Consider the following 19,291-nt stretch of genomic DNA (forward strand, 5'->3'; position numbering starts at 1 on the left):
TTCGGAGAAGGGAGTAGGGTCCGGAGCTGAACCCCCAAAGCTAGCGGAGCTTACTTGGAGACCCTTTTTGGGGTTAGGTGAAACGGGGAGAATTTTATATCTGTGGAAGTAGGAGGTAAACAGGTTGCCTGGGTTTCCGCATACTTAGAGACCTTCCCTGTCCGTGCTATCTTTCCCCCTTAAAAGGTCCTACTCAGCGCAGTAGGGATCGAGTCCTTGTGACTTCTCTTGCACGTCCTCGCCAGAGAAGCTTGAGGAGTCGGCCTTGCTCCGCCCATCTTCCCTGGGAAGTCCTCCAGTGCCCGCTCCCATGGCGACGCTGCTGCGCGGGGTCCTGCGCCCCCTCCGCGCCTTCCGAAGCCGTCCCAGGCCCGCTGCAGGCAAGTGGCGGGGCCGGGAAGGAGTGCTGGGGACCCGCCACGCCGCCGTCCCCCCTACCCCACCCCCGCTCCTTTCACCGCGGCTGTTTTCTTTCCCCGCAGATGTGCCCCTTCGAGCCACGAGCCATGGCGCCGGCCTGCTCTACCCCGAACACATCCCCACCTCCCCGCTGCAGAAGGCGCTGCTGGCCGCGGGCTCTGCTGGAATGGCGCTCTATGACCCGTATCGCCACGGTAAGGCAGCCCGCGCCGGCGCTTCCTTGGGGCGGCTTGGGGTCTGGGCGCGCCCTTGCCTTGCCTTGCCTTGAAAGACCGGGGAGGTCCCGGACACTGTCAAAGCCTCCGTTTGCTTTGGGTAACTGGAGACCAGACTGGGCCAGGGTACCCACCCCTGGTTGCACCTCATAATCACCCGCAATATTCATAAAAATGCAGATGCCTGGGTCCCACCCTAAACTTACTCAATTTGAATCTGCCGGGAGTGGGGAGGGGAGGGGAGGGAGGAAGGGGCGTGGAATCTGAGCTTCTGCCTTTTTAAACTGCTTCCCGGGAGATTCTGTCATCCAGCCACACTGAGAACCTCTGGATTAGATGATTTATGAGGGCCCATCAAATTATAACATCCCATTAGCATTTTGGATAGTGCATGGCACATAATAAATGCTCAATAAATGTTTGCTGGATGTTTTAATAGAACGTTCTGGGATCCTACAGTGTTTTTCTCATCTCCTCCAGGATTCTTAAGTCTGGAAAGTACTGTTACTCCTACTAAAAACGATAATGCTAACTGCTCACTGAGCCCTTGTTTTGCTTACTCACTGTGCTGTTTTATATGAGTGTTGTTATTGATTTTTTGCATTAACCCTATATGAAAGGTATCACCTGCGCTTCACAAATTAGGACATTGAGGGTTGGAAATGTGAAGCAGTTTGCACACGGTCACCTAGATAGTGATCACACCAGCCCTCAAACCCAGCACTCTCTGATACCAAAGCCTATACCCATCCATGGAGACATGGTATTCTGTCGTGATGATGGATGTGGAAGTGATTTATGAACTCTTTAGAGCACTGTACTAACCAGAGCCATCTCACCCCATTAAACTAACAACCATAGTAGTAACTGTAGATATATTGAGCTTTTACTGTGTGCCAGGTGATTCACTAAGTGTTTAACTTGAATCTTCATAACTAAGAGGTAGATATTCTGTTTTATCATGTAGGAAATTAAGGCTCAGATCAGGTCAGGTAACTTACCTAAGATCATATTCTCCATTTGTCCCCATTTCTTTCCTTTCAGACATGGTTGCAGTTCTGGGGGAGACCACAGGATGCCGTACCCTGAAGGTCCTCAGGGACCAGATGAGGAGGGATCCAGAGGGTGCCCAGATCCTGCAGTAGGTCCCAGCTTTGCCTGGGGGATTGAGGGCATTCTTTGGGGATTCTGATCTCTCTGGAATCACATTGTGTTCCTCTAGAGAGCTCTTCTTGATACCTTGGCCATGGATGGTTGCACAGGCTGGGCACTGCCCAACTCCGTGGGTGCCATTCACATAGACACTGTGATGACCCCTGGGTAGTGCAATATGGTGGCCTCAGCCCAGTTCCAGCAACAGGGCTCTTGTGCCTTCACTAAGGTCCCATAACATATGCTGCCTATAACCCCCACCCCTTCAGTGCCCTTTGTGAATACCCTGATCACATCTGAGGCCCGTTTACCTAAGGCAGGAACCATAGCCTTAGCTTGTGGTATTCTCCTCAGTCCCTGCCACTGGCCTGGCCAGTAGTAAGTGCTCCATTAGGACTTGTGGCCCCATTGCTGCTCTCTTCCCCTTCACCTCTCACACCCTTGATCTAGTTGGACCTTTCATCTGCCTTGCTGGTGCCCTCCCAATACCTGAGTCCTGCCTTCTGCCTCACAGGGAGCGTCCCCGGATCTCGCTGTCCACTCTTGACCTGGGCAAGCTCCGGAGTCTGCCTGAGGGCTCTCTTGGACGCGAGTATCTCCGTTTCCTGGATGTGAATGTGAGTTTCCAGCTTCTGTGCATTTGGTAGTCACCAGGAAGGGCAGAGGAATGGCACAGGAGTAATGTCCTGAGGAAGGAGGAGCCTGAGCTGCCAGCATGGGCAGGAGTGCCTTGCAGTCTCTTGCGCCAAGGCTTTGTCATTCTCTATGGGGCAGGCAGATGGGCCGGGAACATCGCTGCGAGCAATTACACTGGCCAGCACTTATTAACCTCTTACTGCATGCCAGGTGCCAGGCTCATACATGATCTCACTGAATCCTCCCAACAACCCTGCCAAGTATGTTCTATTATTATCTCCTTTTATTTTTATTTATTTTTTTTATAAATTTACTTATTTATTTATATTTTTTGGCTGCATTGGGTCTTCGTTGCTGCGCGCAGGCTTTCTCTAGTTGCTGCGAGCGGGGGCTGCTCTCCATTGAGGTGCATGGGCTTCTCATTGCGGTGGCTTCTCTTGTTGTGGAGCATGGGCTCCAGGCGCACGGGCTTCAGTAGTTGTGGCGCACGGGTTTCAGTAGTTGTGGCGTGCGGGCTTCAGTAGTTGTGGCGCACGGGCTTAGTTGCTCTGCGGCATGTGGGATGTTCCCAGACCAGGGCTCGAACCCATGTCCCCTGCATTGGCAGGCGGATTCTTAACCACTGCGCCACCAGGGAAGTCCCTATCTCCTTTTCATAGATGAGGAAACTGAGACCCAGAGCACTTAAGCAACTTGCTGATTTCACAAGCCAGTATTAATGGAGGCAGTATTCAAACCCAGATTATGTTCTTAACTGTCGCATTGTGTCCCCCTGTTCTAGAGACAGTGTCTTCCCTGGGTGTGACAAGTGTGGCACTCTCCAACCCCAGGCAGAGAGGACAGGGACTGGGGGGCAGAGTCCCATCTACCAAGGGACTCATTCATTTGTTCAGAATCGGTCATGTGCCATCCATTGTTCCAGGTGCTGGGGATACAGTGGCGAACTAGACAGACAAGGTCCTGCCCTCATGGAGCTAATATTCTAGTTGGGGAGGTAGACTATAAAGCAGTAAAAGAAGAAAATTTTCATATAAAAATTCAGGCAAAATATTTATTTAGTACTTAGAACATACCAGACACTGTCCTCAGCAATTGGGATACAATGAATTAAACCAGCAAAGAGCCTGCCCTTGTGGGGCTTCTGCTCTAGCAGGTGGTGCTGTTAGGACAGCAGTCAACATGATAGAGGACGGGGCGGAGTCAGGGTGGCAGGTGGCCACTTCTAACAGGGTGGTCATGGGAGGCCCTGCTGGGGAGACGTGGAAGATGGGGAGGAGCCAGTTCTGAGGAGAGATGCGGAAGCACATTCCGAGCAGAGGAACTGGCAAGTGCAAGGCTCTGTGTGGTTAGGAAAAGGAAAACTGACCAATGTGGCCAGTATGGCCTTAGAGGAGTGAGTTGGGGGGAGGCAGGCAATGGGCTGGGAGGTCAGCCTGGCCCAGCCAGACCCTGCCTGCCATGGGAAGTGTTACCTGAAAACTGCGTTCACCTCTTGGTGGGCATTGAGCCAAAAGAAACAATCAAGCCAAAGATGGGGAGAAGGAAGGATTTATTCCTTGCAGCAAGTAAGGCGAACACCAGGGATCTTTCCCAAAGCAGTGTCTGTTAACAGCAAAATTGGGGAAGTTTTAAGCTAAGGGTATATGCGTGTTCATAAAGGGGCTTGAGCAGAGGAGAATTCAGCATAGAATTGGGGCAGAGGTCAACGGAGTCCAAGTCTTAGTTGATTGAAGTCAAGAGGGTCAGAAAAGGTCAACGTCATCATTTCTTAGGTACTGACTAGTCTGGGATCTTAGCATGTAGCTACCATCCTCCACCTGGATGTGGGCCTTAGTTCCTATAGAAAAGCTTAAAGATACACCTCAGATTGTTATGTATATTCTTTGAGGAGGACTATTGGTTTTTTTTTTTCACTTTTATTTTTATTTTATTATTTATTTATTTATTTTTGGCTGCATTGGGTCTTCCTTGCTGCACACAGGCTTTCTCTAGTTGCAGCGGGCAAGCAAGGGCTGCTCTTCATTGCGGTGCACGGGCTTCTCATCGCTTCTCATCGCTTCTCATCGCGGTGGCTTCTCTTGTTGTGGAGCACGGCTTCTAGGCGCACGGGCTTCAGTAGTTGTGGCTCACGGGCTCTAGAGCACAGGCTCAGTAGTTGTGAAGCACAGGCTTAGTTGCTCCACGGCATGTGGGATCTTCCCGGACCGGGGCTCGAACCCATGTCCCCTCCATTGGCAGGCGGATTCTTAACCACTGTACCACCAAGGAAGTCCCTGAGCTATTGTTTCTTTTTTTTTTTTTTTTTTTTTTTAACTAAGAAGAAGTATATTTTTTCCTTACATACCCAGACTCAAATGTCACATATGGTTTCAAGACATTCTTAAATTAACAAGGACCAAATGCAGAATCAAGGTAGTACCTGTCAATAGAAGAGATATACTAAGGCTACATATCAGCCCTGGAAATGGGAAAATACAAAGTGATCTCGTGCAGTGATTCTCAACTTTAGTGTGCATTAGAATCACCTGGATTGTGGAAGAAGTACCTTCAGGGGATTGAAGGCAAATCACCAGATTAAAGCAAGCCCTTGGTTTCAGAATAAATACCAAAGGGACTAAAGATACATACTTTGTTGCACAGGGAGGGGCAAAGACAAAATACATCATGATATATGAAATTAGCCATTTACACACTGTATGACTTCTAAGCCTCAGATTCAGGAATAATAATAGATACTACTCTCAATTTTCTACAGATTAGGTCAGGCAGTGTGCAGTGATTTCCTAATTCAAAACACACAGCTACTATCATTATTTCATCACCATCATCATTACTATTGGATACAAGGACATTCTCCCCCCACCCCCACTCCCAGTTCCAAATAGCTATTATCTATTTTAAAAATCAAATTACCACTTACTGAGTTCAAGCTCATTGACTACTGGTACCATTTTTAAACTGGTAACATGTTTACTAGATTCAACCACTTACATTAAGATTTCAGTACATGGTTGAAATGAAAATTTTTGTCTAAACTAAGACAATGGAATCAAAGAAGAAAGGGTAACTAACTAAAGCTTAAAAAGTGTGTGTGGTTTCTAAAGCATCAATAGCTAGACAAATGAACTGCTTTTCAAAGTGACCCACTTTAGACAATCTCTGATGTTCCCTGCAGTTTTCTGACTCTCACGTTATTTACAGATGGAAACATATGAATAAAATACCTATAATCTTCATTACTTTCTATATTCAATATACTACACAGTAATGTTTCATAGTTAAAGTTTTGGGCCATTTAAGTAACTCCCACATAAATATCTGAGGTTTTAATATTCTGAAACTGAAACAAAGCTGAAGAGGTGCTCAGTCAGGCTAGGACAGGGTTTCTCAACCTCAGCAATGTTGACATTTTGGGTTGGATCATTCTTTTTTGTGGGGGGCTGTCCTGTGCATTGCAGGATGTAGGCATCCCTGGCCTCTCCCTACTACATGCCAGTAGCAACGTGCCCCACTGCCCAGTTTTGACAACCAAAAATGTCTCCAGACATTGCCAAATGTCTTTTGGGACCCAAAGTCACCCCCAGTTGAGAACTATTGAGCTAGAATTTTACAGACATAATTGTAAACTCTGAGTGCACAGATTAGACAAGACTCTATGTAACTTTACTAATTTAAAGAGTATAGCACAATAGTTTTTGCTATACTGTTTATGCAAGGGCACATAGTTTTTATACAATATACTACTTAAGCATATAATTACCCACAAATAACTATCTTTTTCCTACTGAAAACACTAATATTAAACAGGAAAAAAAAATAATACAGCTAATCCTGCAACCATTTTTATATTATCTAAGCCTATGGTTTACAAACAACTGATAAATGGAGACCTAAATAAATCACTGCAAGTGTCCTTCCTTCTGCATTCGTAGTCTCTCTTTCTCTACTTGTAAGCGCTCCTTTTCAATCTGCAGCTTCTCTGATTCAAATTTTAAAAACTGCAGCCTATCTTTTTCCAGTTGCAAGCGTTCTCTCTCAAGTTTTAACTTCTCTGTTTCTATATCCTGTGGTTGATATATGGACTTTTCTCCTTGACCAAGTTCATTTTCCAAAGATGGTTTCTCTGAGTTGACTATCTGTAACCTCAACTTCTCTCTTTCAATCTGCAGCCGCTCCTTCTCCAGCTGAAGCCGCTCATGCTCCATGTCTAACTGTCGCAGCCTCTCTTTCTCAATCTGTAGGCGTTCCTTCTCTCCCTGCAGTCTTTCAGCCTCAATATCGAGCCGTCGTTTTTCCAATTCTAGTTTCTGTTTCTCTATGTTTACAAGCAAATGGGGCTCATCATATGCAGACCTAGATGGTGTTGAATTCAGAGTAAAAAACTCATCAATGTGGGGGAAATCAGGAATTTCACTTTCCCTCCTGGAATCTGGTATGACTGATGACAACATTTCTTCTTCCTCTTCAATCTCAAATTCAGGACTCTGGGGATCTCTTTCTTCCTCTTCCACTTTGACCTCAGTTAAGGATCCACCTGCCTCCCTGAAATCTGCCACATTTTGCCAATCAAAATTTGTATCATTTCGGAATCCAATCTTTTCATCTATCTCTTCAGTGAGAGAGTCATCTAAATCGGATGTGGGAAGGGGAAACCCCGAACCAACTAGCTTAATGTTCGCCTTCATCCTCTTTCTCTTCATAAGTGCTCGCCAGTCAAGGTACCTCCTTTTCACTTCTGTCCCTGTTCTCTGTTCTTCTCCTACAGCATTCACACACTGTGCAATCTCCTCCCAAGCCATTCGCTTCATCACATTAATTGTTGTATTGAGCTGCTTGGAAAAAATGACTTCTTTCCTTTTTGTAATTTCTTTCAAAAGGGTCTGAGTTTCTTGTACACTGAAATTGCTTTTCCTTTTCCTTTTCAATTGCTTCATTTTCTAACTTAAATGCAGTTTTTACAGTAAGAGAAAATGTAAAAAGAATGTTGAGGAATGCTACGAAGTACAAAAATCAAGGACAATTCCTTGTTAGTACTTTGTTTAAATCAGTTTTCCATTCATCCAGTAGCACAGGCAGGATGGATGATTCCATCATGTCCCCAGAGTCTAGCAGAGATCCTGGCATATGGCAGGCATACCATAAACTTTTTGAATGAATAAATGAGTCAACCATGGTTTATGACTTCAAATTCACATACTGATCACTGCTACAGAGCTGATTTTTTTCCCTTGCTTGCAAAATGAGAGGGTGGGATGAGGCTGTTAAGGTCCACATTTCCTTATGTATTTGAATCATCTGCAGCGCTTATTAAAATGAGATTCTGATTCAGTAGGTCTGGAGTGGGACCAGTGATTCTACATTTCTGACAGATTCCCAAATGATGCCGATGTTGCTGGTCCTTGGACTACACCAATAGAAATAGGGATCCACACATGTAATTTAAAATCTTCTACGACGCTGGCAGCACCTCCCCACGCTCGCCTCTCGAGCTATTGTTTCTTGACTGCTTTTCCTCTGTTCCTGCATTCCTTTATTCCTTGAAGATCATTAATTACTGAGACCTGTTGAAGGGCAAGCATTGTGTCTAGGCTTAGGTCACAAAATGGCTTAGGTCAAAATGGCTTCTCTAATGTCAAGAATGCCATGCCTGGTTCTTTTTCTCCAGGGATCCCCTACCCTATCTGCTTAGAGACAGAGTCTGTATTTTGTAATAGACGCAATAGGAAGCCATCGAGGTTTCGAGCAGGGTAGTAACATGATCTGATTTATAGAAGGACCCAAGGATACAGCAGGGCACCTTCCCTGTCCCTTCCCCTCCCTGCCCCAACACATATACTTCCCATCAAAGCACCTCTGTCAAGTGGCTATCCAGTCCAGCTGCAGGAGCCAGCCAGGCTGGAGGAGTGAGCAAAGGTTGCTCTAGAACTGGGTTTCTCAGCCTTGGCGCTGTTGACTTTGGGGCTGGATGATTCTTTGCTGTGGGGCTGCCCTGTGCACTGTAGGCTGTTTAGCAGCATCCCTGGCCTCTGCCCACTAGATGCCGGTAGCATTCGCCCTACTAAGTTGTGACAACCACAAATGTCTTCAGACATTGCAGATGTCCCCTGGTGGACAGTTGAGAACCCCTGCTTTAGGAGATTATTGTCCCTGAGAAAATAATCTGTTTCCCATACTCTCCTAACACTTGCCCCTGCCCCATTTTATACCATCACCCGGAGATTTCACCGAGATGCAAGTTTATTTCATCAGTGGGAAACCCACCAGGGTGACCTGCTCCAGGTGCCACCCAGGAATGGAGAATCTTCTGAAGTTCCCCTAGAGCCTTTTGTCCTATTGTGGAGGGGATGGGACTGCCAAGGCCTCCCTGGGTGCCTTGCTCAGCCACAGCCTTAGTTGTGGTAACAGCCCTAGAGACTGTGACACTTCTGGAACCTGGAAACCAGCAGCCCACACACCGTAAAAGAACACCTTTGTCCCAGCAGAGGTTTAGATCAAAGTTCAAGGTGAGGCTGCCCTCCCTGAGGCTGACTCTGGAGGGGGGGGTGGGGCGTGGGTGGTTGTCCTTGTGGCATCAAGATTACGGGCATGGGCTCTGGAGTAGCCTGAGTTAGAAGTCTGCCTTTCTTCCCAGCCTTAAAGCCCTGGGCAAATCATTTGACCTCTGAGCCTCAGACTCCTTATCTGAGGTAAGGAAACCTTATGTTTATCTTCCAAGGCACTTATATGGCTGATTAATAATGGATGTTAAGGCGACTGGCTTTGGAATCCAGCAGGCTTTGTTTCGAATCCTGACTCAGCCGCTTGATTAGTCAGCTGTGTGATCTTGGGCAAGCTACTTTCTATCGCTGAGCCTCATTTTTCTTATCTGTATCTGAGGCTCATAACAGTATCTGCGCCCAGGTGGTCTCGAGGATGCAGAATGACAATATGTGTAAAGGACTTCATACAGTGCCGGCACATAGCAGGTACTCAATAAATGTAGGCCGTCACTGACCACCTTCAGCTTCACACAGCAGGTAGAACTCTGTAGAAGAAATTAGGACCTGGTACCCAATGAAGTCACAGACACAGACCATGGCACAGGGCCAGCAGCCCCAAGCAATAAAGGCATCAAATCCCTTGGCCTCTGGACAGGCTGAGGCCATGCTTTGGCACTAGGAAGACCAGGGTGTCCCTACTGTGCATGGGTGCTGCCGAGGACTCAGAGAGGGTGGGTAAAGGAGGACAGTTGCCATCCCTACCTGAGGTCAGAAAAGTGCCTGGGGCTGGCCTTTTACTCCTGCATTTAAGGGATGTTTATTCATCCAGGCCCTGGAGATAGAACAGTGAGCCCCAGTCCTGTGCTGCTGACAGCCTGCTGCAACACTCTTCATAGCAATAGTGCGTAAGCCCCAGAGGTAATTTAGAATCTGCCGCTAGCAGATAAATAAAAGCAAATAGAAACAGGTGGAATTAATTTCAATAAGATATTTTGTTTAATCCAGTATACTAAAATGTCATTTCAACATGTAATCAATATTTTTAAATTATTGAGATTTCACATTATTCTCTTCATACCGTCTTCGAAATCCAGTGTGCGTTTTACATGTACAGCACATCTCAATTGGAACTTGTCACATTTCAAGGCTCAGTGGCTGCCATGATTGGCTGTTGTACTAGACAGTGCGGGTCTAGACAAGAGACATTAACAATCACATGCACTAAACATCACGATACAATCATGTCGAATGCCACAAAAAGGTACGGGTTGCTACAAGAGACCATAAGATAGGTAGGAACTGTCAAGGTGAAGATGAGGGTGGAGGGAAAGAGCACGCTAGGCTGGGAGCAGTTCATCTGACGAATTCGGGACCTTGGGTGCTTCTTGTTTTTTTCCCCCCATTTTATTTCTAATTGTGGTTTGTTTGTTTTTTTTTAAGTAATCTTTTATTTATTTATTTATTTATTTATTTAATTTTTGGCTGTGTTGGGTCTTCGTTTCTGTGCAAGGGCTTTCTTCAGTAGCGGCGAGCGGGGGCCACTCTTCATCGCGGTGTGCGGGCCTCTCACTGTCGCGGCCTCTCTTGTTGCGGAGCACAGGCTCCAGACGCACAGGCTCAGTAGTTGTGGCTCACGGAACTAGTTGCTCCGCGGCATGTTGGATCTTCCCAGACCAGGGCTCGAACCCGTGTCCCCTGCATTGGCAGGCAGATTCTCAACCACTGCGCCACCAGGAAAGCCCCCTAATTGTGGTTTTTAAAAAAAATAATAACATAAGATTTACTGTGTTAACCATCTCTAAATGGGCAGTTCAACAGTGTTAAGTATAGTCACATTGTTGTGAAACCAATCTCCAGAGCTTTTTCATCTTGTAAAACTGAAACTCTGTTTCATTAACCAAACAACTCCTGCTTCCCCGCACCCCACCCCCAGGGGTTTCTTTGCCATAGATTCCAACAGGGTGTGTACATTATGTGTGAGTTGGGGTAGGCAAAGGGGGCACCACTCCACCATATTCCCTGCCTGAGGACTCCCCTGTCAGCAGGTATGCACAGAAACAAAGCCCCCAGGGATTTTTGGTGGGGTTTGAATTTGGTGGGCGTGGTTGAGAGTCAAGGAGAGGCTGGCAAATTGGACCCTGGGAGCCATCAGGAAGGGGTCTAGGGGAGGTTCATGGTTGTCAGAGGGTCTCCCCAGACACCAGAGCGCCCACCCGATTCGTGGACGATGAGGAGCTAGCATACGTGATCCAGCGGTACCGGGAGGTGCACGACATGCTCCACACCCTGCTGGGGATGCCCACCAACATCCTGGGTGAGTGCCAGCCAGCCGGCTGCTGAGTGCATCCAGAGTGGGAGTGGGGCATGGGTGGGGCAGGGCGCTCTGGCCAGCCTGTCTCCCAAGTCTGTCTACAGGGCCAGGGCAGGGCACACCTGTCTCAGCCACCCACCAATCAGCTGGCCCAGTGCCTCATTTTTTGCTTTACCCGAACATCTTGGTGCACCTGTGCCGTGCATCCCCTGTCCTCCATCCCCACTGCCTCTTACGGCTCCTACACTGATGTAGCAGCGTCCAAACACCAGGGCTCCCTGCCCTGTTCCCGTTGCTAGCTCCCTGCGCTCTGAAACCCTCAGCAATTCCCTAAGGCTTGGAGTCCGCAGCCTGGCTTTTGGAGTCCTCTGCATTCTGACCCCAAGCTTCCTTTCCAGCCCTTATTTCCTTCTGCTCTTTCTTGGACCCTCTCCCCAGCCCCAAGCCAAGTGCCCCAGGGCCCAGCACAGGCTGGGACTGGGCGCTGCTGACCCCTAGTAGAGATTCAGAGCGGAGCAGACGCCTCACTGTGTCCTGCCCTGAGCATCACTGGCCTCTCCTCCTGGCCCCTGCTCACCTCCCACCCCATTCCCCACTCTGCCTGCCAGGGGAGATCGTGGTGAAGTGGTTTGAGGCTGTCCAGACCGGCCTGCCCATGTGCATCCTGAGTGCACTCTTCGGACCGATCCAACTCAGTGCCCAGTAAGTTCTCAAGTGGTGAGGGGTCAGGGGAAGGCTCAGGGCTCCAGGAAATAGGAAGAGCCTACAGCCTTTCTGAGCAGCCCCAGTGGTTCTCAGGAATCCAGGATGGGAAGAATGGGGCAGAGAGGTGAGACTGGCCTGGCACAGGGGCTCCAGGACGATGAATGAAGCCTGGACGTTTCATAGGACTCTAGGGTCTTTTGGGCCAGGTCTCAGTATCGGGTGAGAACAGTAGAGTCAGGGAGCTGGGTGGGGCCGGGGGATGCAATCTGGCATTAGTTTCTGGAGTGAGGTAGCCCTCGATTTAAAGCTGGGCTTTGGCATGTTCAAAATGTGTGGCTTTGGGCACAGGGCTTTACCTCACTGAGCTTCTGTTTCCTCATCTGTAAAGTGGGGATAGTAACTACCTCCTTCCTGGGTCTGTGTGAGGATTAACTGAGAAAATGCACATCCACTGCAGGGAACGTGGTGTGCCCAGCACTCAGGACCTTATGTCTTTTGTCTTCTTTTTCCTCTGCTGCCCCACAGGAGCCTGCAAGCACTGGTCTCGAAGCTGATCCCATGGGCAGTTCAGAATGCGCGCAGAGCCCCGTGTGTCCTCAACCTGTACTACGAGCGGCGCTGGGAGCAGCCCCTGAAGGCTCTACGGCAGGAGCTGAGCATCACAGGGCCCCCCATGCACATCCAGGGCCCAGCCTAGGCCCTGCGCCCCTGAGCCGGAGGGCCTGGCCTGGCTCCCCACCCCCCACCCCTGCTTCCTCTGGGGGTGAAGCGCTCCTTTGCCATCACCTTTGTTCCTTTTCTTTGAACACTGACCCTTGGACATCACTAATCATAATTTATCATAACCACTGCTCAGTGGCTTTGAGGGCCAACTCGGGAGGGAGCAGGCAGCGGTGGAGCTCCTAAGGGAGCCAGGAGCTGCCCAAAGAGAACTGAAACAGGAGGGAAGGGGGCAGGGCACAACCTTTGAAAGAACAACAAAGCCCGAGGACATGACATAAACTGATTAAAACCAAATGGGTCCAAGGTGGCGGACTCGTCAACTTCCACTAGTCCTTGAGCCTCAGTATATGCTCACTGCAACACGTCAGCAAGCTAAATGACGCACCCACAGGCGCCATGACAGTTCCAAGGATCCACAACGATCAAAAAGTGGGCTGTGGCCCAATTCCTGGAAATCCCCGCCCCTTTCCCCCCAAAAATAGCTGGAACACTCCTCCCACTCATTACCTATGAAATTACCCACCCCTGTAAAAACTGACAACCCCCATACCCTGGTGCCTCTCTCACCTTCTGAGATGCCCACACTCTGTCTGTGGAGAGCGTTTCTCTCTAAATAAATCCACTTCTTACCTATCACTTTGTCTCACTGAATATTTTCTGCAATGAAACAACAAGAACCTGAGCTTCATTAAGTCCTGAAACCAGGTGTGTGATCTCAGTTGGAAGAGTGGGGGTTTTGGCCAGATTCGAGTCCCAGCCACGTGGGTTCAAGTCCCAATCTGGGTTTTGGCCGGGTTCGAGTCGGCATGTGGGTTCAAGTTCCAATCTGAGGTGCACGGTTTCAGAACCACGTGTGCGTAGGAATCAGTTGTCTAGGCTCGTGCCGGGATGGCTCAGGTCCACCACCCCTGTTCCCGACCCCTCCCTGCCAGCCAGAGTTCTCTGGGTGCCAGGCTGGGGGTCTTCGCAGGAGGGAGGGCTGTACCCAATTCCCAAGGCCTGAGAAGAGGGAGGCAGGGCGGGAGGCGAGTCTCTGCTGTCTGAATAAAGGCTCCCATCAGGTCAAGAGTCTGCTTCTCCTGCCTTTGCCCTGTGCTGCCCATGACTCTGGCAGCCTTGGGCCTTCGAGCACTGAGGGCAGACGTCCCCTCCAGCCTAAGCTTCCGCTGCTTGTCCCTTGTCTGGTCTGAGGTCGGGCAGACTGGGATTCAAATTCCCCACTCCTCCTCCGCTTTCTAGTAGAGGGACTTCGGGCAAGTCCCTTCACCTCTCTGGACCTGTTTAATCATAAGTAAAAGGGGGATGAAACAGCACCCACCTCTTAGGGTTGCTGTGGGGGGGGCGGGGCGTGAGGTGATGCCCAAAGAAAGGGCCCAAGCAGGAGCTGGGTTTTTTTGTGCGTTTTTTTTTTTTTGGCTGTGTTGGGTCTTCGTTGCTGTGTGCGGGCTTTCTCTAGTTGCGGTGAGCGGGGGATACTCTTTGTTGCGGTGCACAGGCTTCTTATTGTCGTGGCTTCTCTTGTTGCGCAGCATGGGCTCTAGGTGCGCAGGCTTCAGTAGTTGTGGCACTTGGGCTCAGTAGTTGTGGCTTGAGGGCTCTAGAGCGCAGGCTCAGTAGTTGTGGCACTTGGGCTCAGTAGTTGTGGCTTGAGGGCTCTAGAGCGCAGGCTCAGTAGTTGTGACGCACGGGCTTAGTTGCTCCGCGGCATGTGGGATCTTCCCAGGCCAGCGCTCGAACCCGTGTCCCCTGCATTGGCAGGTGGATTCTTAACCACTGCGCCACCAGGGAAGCCCCGGGAGCAGTTTTATTCTTGCCATGTTTGCAGGGGGAGGAGGCAGCTGTGAGGCTGTAGGTTCACTTTGGACTGGCAACCAGGCATTTTCCTTGAGTCACAGCCAAGAAGTGGGGACGGGCAGGGTGAAGAGTATCGTTGGAGGAGTAGGCTGCCCTGTCTTGGGATTTAGAGCCAGAAAGACTCCCAAGGTGGCAGAGCCTTTAGAAGTTTTGGAGGCCAGCTCCTCATTGTGTGGGTAGGGCAGCTAAGGCCCAGAGATAGGCAAGGAGTTGTCTGGAGTAACTAGAACACAAGCCACATGGCCTGGTTGGTTTTCCTATGCCTCAGTTTCCCTGTGGATAATAAGGGCTGCAGTTTATAGCTGTACCGTGTGCCTAGGCAACTGAGATGCGTTATCACATGGACACTTCCAACAACCCAAGGAGGGAGGTGGTACGATTACTTGTATTTTACTGAGGCAGTAGGCGCAGAGCTGGGGCTGGAGTCAGGGAAGACCTGTCCAGCACTGCCACACCGGTGCCTCAGCCTTCCTTGTGCCCACCACATCCCAGTCCAGGGCTCCCAGCGGCAGAGGGAGGGTGTGGGAGGCTGGAGGCCTACGTTGGAACCATGGCCTTTTCAAGAGGGAAGCCTCGTCCTGAGCTCTTTGAATTTATGCAGAAAGAGGAGAGGGTTGAGGTGAGCTCCCTGTACCTCATCCATCTTTGCAGTACAGGCCACCTTTCCAGAACTGCCAGCTGTTTCCACAGCTTCCCAGGGTTCTAGGCACCTCTACTGTGAGGTCAGTAAAAGTTGACAGTGCCAAGGTCGTGGGGGAAGGTCAGACCTTCAGATGGCCTTCTCTGCCCAGCTGGTGAGCTCACCTGCTCCAGCTACTCAGTGCCCTGATGACCCTGGGCCTTTACAGCCCTCAAGAGATGGGCCCTGGGCCTCAGGGCTAGCTGGGGAGGGAGCCTGGTCTCCAGCTCACGACAGGAGAAAAAGTACAGTGGCGATAGCTACCACTTACTGAGTTCTTACTACAGCTCGTGAGGCCCTCCAACTTCTGCCCAGAAACTTCCATTCTTCATCTGAATAAACCGTGTTGGTGTTCTGCCCACCTTTGGGAACACCATGTCCTAGGTCGTTACATGGTCAGCTCCTTGTCATTCACACCTGTGCTCAAACATCACCTCAGAGAGGCCTTCCCAGACCACCTGTCTAAAGCAGCCCCCTCGCCCTCATGCCATGGCATCACCCGATTTTCTTTCCAGTGCTTACCACTCCCTGAAATTATCTTACTTGTTTGTTTATTTATGAGTTCCATGTGCTCCCAAAAGGGCAGGGACCTTGTTCTTTCCCTTCACTGCTGGGAATCGTGCCTGGCGCACAGTAGGGGCTTCCTGCTTCGTGGTTGAAGGAATGGGTGCCAAGCTCCGTGCTGAGCACCCCGCCTGCAAGATCTCATTCGGTCCCCACAACCTCATTTCACAGTGAGGGGCTCAGGTTTGGGGAGTGCCCTAGAGTCACACAGCTGGGGTGTGGTGGAGCCTGTCCTGGGACGTGCAGGCCCCAAGTCCTCTCCCAGTGGCCAAGGGGAGGTTCCCTTTCCCTCTGCCTGCGTTCTGGGGGCACAGGCTCTTAAGGCAGACAGACCTGGCCTTGCCACTGACCAGCCCTGCACCCTTGCAGTAATCACATCACCCCTTTGAGCCTCCGTTTTCTCATCTGTAAAATGGGGAGAGTATATACCTATCTCACAACAAAGCCATTGTGCAAGTATAGTGCTTTAGCACCTAGTAAGAACTTAGGAAATGGAAGCTGTCATTTACCATGAAGGCCCTTTGAGCCTCTGAAGTCACCATGTACTTCCAGCCAGAGGTATTTATTTTGCACACACCCAGAGTGGGAGGACTCATACAGCTCAGAGGTCCTGATGCCAAATACAACTGAATATCTACGGGGTAAGCACCTACTCTGTGCCAGGGCCAAATCACTTCAGTCCCCTGAGGAGGTTTATTTCCTTCAAGTGAGTTCCAAAATGTCAGTCTCTGTTAAGTCTGGAGATTTAAGTGCTGATGTTAGTTCCCTAATGCAGAGCAGGTGGGGGTCGAGTCAGTGGAAAGGAGCCCACTGTGAGGTCAGCCTCAGTTCAGCCAGTCCCACAGTCCCACAAATGACAGCACCCAGCTTGCCCTTCTTAAGAACCCTCAGTGGTTCTTCACTGCCCCAGCATAAACTCCTCAGCCTATCACACCAAGCCTTTTCCAGTCACTTTTCCCACCACATGGCCCTCCCCTCCCCATGCAGCCTGGTGCGCAAGCCCACTAGTCTTCAATCGTGTCATCAAGATCTTCTAAGCGTTTGCTGAATGCCGGGGTTCTGCAGTGATTGAGACGGCTGCAGCCCCGGCCTCTTGGAGTTGAGCAGTCATGGCAGCTGAGGGCCTTGGACGCGCCAGCCCTGTGCTGAGAGCCTGATATGCATCATCTCACTGAATCCATGCTCAGCCCAAGGTAGGAGGGAGGCAGAGACTGTGATGACTCCAGTCCCATTCTACTGACGAGGACACTGAGGCTCCAGGGGGAGAAGGGATTTACCCAACGTCTCACAGCTGGGGCTGGGAGGGCAAACCAGGTATGTCTGACTGGAAAGCAAAGCAGACAAACCACAATAACGTGTGGTAGGTGTTAACAGAAGTACAGTCAGCGCTTGGTGACAACCTATTCCAGTGACCTAATCTCCACCCACCCTCTCGGTGTGTCCAGCTAGGCTGTAAGCAACTGGAAGGCAGACTGTCTTGTTCCCTCTAGATCCCCTTGCGTCTCCCCCTCAAGCTGGGCCTAGCGTCTGGTGGGGTACCGCTTTGGCTTCTCCAGTGTGTCCCAGGTGGAGGAGAACAGGGGGGGCTGCTCACCACTGCCTCTTTCTCCAAATTCTCACTTGCCCACTTGCACAGCACCTCAGCAGTTGATGTGGCAATGATCGTGCTCATACCTATGGATCCATGTGTGGACAAGGTCAAGCCTCCTCTTCATTCTCCCTGTCATTCATTCAACAAGTATTTATCGAGCTTCTGTTATTTGCTAAGCCTGTGGATACAATCAGAGATAATCTTCATGTCTAGCTGTTGTATGTGCTTGTGGTCAATGGGCCTGTAAGGTTCAATAATAAAAATGTCAAGCGCTAATTCAAATGCTCCCTGTGACTCTCCACGCCAACTCTGTGAGGTAGACACCATTAGTATGTCCTCATTTTTATATATAAGAAATGGAGACTTTGAAATTTCAACTGAGAAGTTGACCCAGGTCTGTTGGATGCCAATGCCCATGCCCGTTACCACTGCACCACATTGCCTCCCGAATGTAATACCCATGGGGGAGGTGGTGCTTTAATTTACCTTGGTCCCCCAAAAAGGCATACCCTGTGCTCTGAAAGAAATAGGTCCAAGTACTTATCAGACCAAAATTTCTTTTTTTTTTTTATAAATTTATTTATTTTATTTATTATTTATTTTTGGCTGCGTTGGGTCTTCATTGCTGCGCGCGGGTTTTCTCTAGTTGCGGTGAGCAGGGGCTACTCTTCGTGGCAGTGCGCGGGCTTCTCATTGTGGTGGCTTCTCTTGTGGAGCAGGGGCTCTAGGCGCACGGGCTTCAGTAGTTGTGGCATGCGGGCTCAGTAGTTGTGGCATGCAGGCTCAGTAGTTGTGGTGCACGGGCTTAGTTGCTCCGCAGCATGTGGGATCTTCCCAGACCAGGGCTCGAACCCATGTCCCCCGCATGCGCAGGCGGATTCTCAACCACTGCGCCACCAGGGAAGCCCCAAAATTTCATTTTTAATTCCTATAAACATACCCTGAAAACTGTCCTTCCTCACTTTTAAGGACTTTGACTGGACTAAGGGATTAAGGAATCTATTTAAGGACAAGTGGCAACTGTGGATGCCCAACATGTTTGATTATCAAGGAACCCAGTTTTCAGAGGCCCAGAGTGACACAGGGGGTGGGAAGCTGGCAGATGGCCCAGAGCTGGGCAGGTGGCATGACAAACGTGGTCACAGCCTTCAGGGTCCAGACCATTCAGAGGCCAAAGATACGTATGGGTCTCCAGATCCATGCCCTTTGTACCACCAAGTGTGCCAGGTTGCTTTCAAGATACCAAGGATGGGAAAGGGCTCCTACGCAGCAATCCCTACACCAAGTTTATTGCTGTCCCAGAAGCACAGGTGCCAGTCTGAGGTCTGCAGGAGCCTTTGGGTCTTCTGAACCTTGTGGCCCTGGAGGCCGTAAAATTTCCAAATGGAAGTGAAGGAGGAGCTGTCAAAATCTGACTCTGATGGGACTCGAACCCACAACCTTTGAATAACCACACGAGGCCGGCTAGAAGTCCAATGCGCTATCCATTGCGCCACAGAGCCAGTTGCAGGACTCTTCCCACCCCCGACTCACCTCTGCCTGAAACAGCCTTTTTAGCGTTCTTCTAGGTGTGGCGCCGGGCCTCTGCTGAACTCTGCTCGGGTCCGGGCGCAGACTCCAGATTCTCCGCCAACGGTGCGATGGGGGTGCTCTCCCCCACGTCCGGACGCCCAGGGATTGGGGGTCGGGGTCCAGGCAGAGCCCACCTTCCTCCTCACGGCCCCGGGGTCCTCTGTGGCCCGGCGGGGCTGCGCGGCGCGGACTACAACTCCCAGCGTGCCGCGCGGGGTGCCGTCAGGGGCCGTCGCGCGCGTAGGACGGGCTGGGTCGGGCGGCGTCGGGCTCGCGGTGGCTGCGCAGCGTTGCCAGCTCTGCGGCGTGCTCACCCTGGGCAAGGCGTGGCAGGCTGCGTTGCCGGCCGGCGCAGCGGGTTTGGATTGCGGGAGGCGGGCGGGAGGCGGG

General features: G+C 50.4%; 2 protein-coding genes, 1 long non-coding RNA gene and 1 other non-coding gene across 5 annotated transcripts; 1 reads left to right on the plus strand and 3 right to left on the minus strand.

Moving 5' to 3' along the window:
• Positions 1-16: 16 nt before the first annotated feature.
• On the plus strand, positions 17-13,277 carry COQ4 (coenzyme Q4). Of its 2 annotated transcripts, XM_007194594.3 has the most exons (8): positions 60-77; positions 187-380; positions 483-614; positions 1,680-1,776; positions 2,302-2,404; positions 11,087-11,216; positions 11,822-11,915; positions 12,444-12,750. In XM_007194594.3, exons 2-8 carry the CDS (start codon positions 311-313, stop codon positions 12,613-12,615), a joined length of 798 nt encoding a protein of 265 aa, XP_007194656.2. In that variant the 5' UTR covers positions 60-77; positions 187-310; the 3' UTR covers positions 12,616-12,750. The 2 variants fall into 2 exon arrangements, with proteins under 2 accessions (XP_007194658.2, XP_007194656.2); XM_007194596.3 differs by lacking the exons at positions 11,087-11,216; positions 11,822-11,915 and having other exon boundaries at positions 17-380; positions 12,444-13,277.
• LOC103015451 (myb/SANT-like DNA-binding domain-containing protein 4) lies at positions 6,026-7,897 on the minus strand. Its single transcript, XM_057547939.1, has one exon. The coding sequence runs from the start codon at positions 7,355-7,357 to the stop codon at positions 6,323-6,325; it is 1,035 nt and encodes a 344-aa protein (XP_057403922.1). The 5' UTR covers positions 7,358-7,897; the 3' UTR covers positions 6,026-6,322.
• LOC102998965 (uncharacterized) lies at positions 9,876-19,231 on the minus strand. Its single transcript, XR_452197.2, has 3 exons — positions 18,863-19,231; positions 17,413-17,507; positions 9,876-10,645 (listed from the first exon to the last, which is right to left on the minus strand). It is a non-coding gene; the product is annotated as an uncharacterized LOC102998965 (long non-coding RNA).
• Positions 18,742-18,831, minus strand: TRNAR-UCU (transfer RNA arginine (anticodon UCU)). Its single transcript is given in 2 exon segments — positions 18,742-18,777; positions 18,795-18,831. It is a non-coding gene; the product is annotated as a tRNA-Arg (tRNA).
• Positions 19,232-19,291: the final 60 nt, after the last annotated feature.

The sequence above is a fragment of the Balaenoptera acutorostrata genome, chromosome 6 (genome assembly GCF_949987535.1).
Source record: "Balaenoptera acutorostrata chromosome 6, mBalAcu1.1, whole genome shotgun sequence".
In the NCBI taxonomy this organism is placed as follows: domain Eukaryota; kingdom Metazoa; phylum Chordata; class Mammalia; order Artiodactyla; family Balaenopteridae; genus Balaenoptera; species Balaenoptera acutorostrata.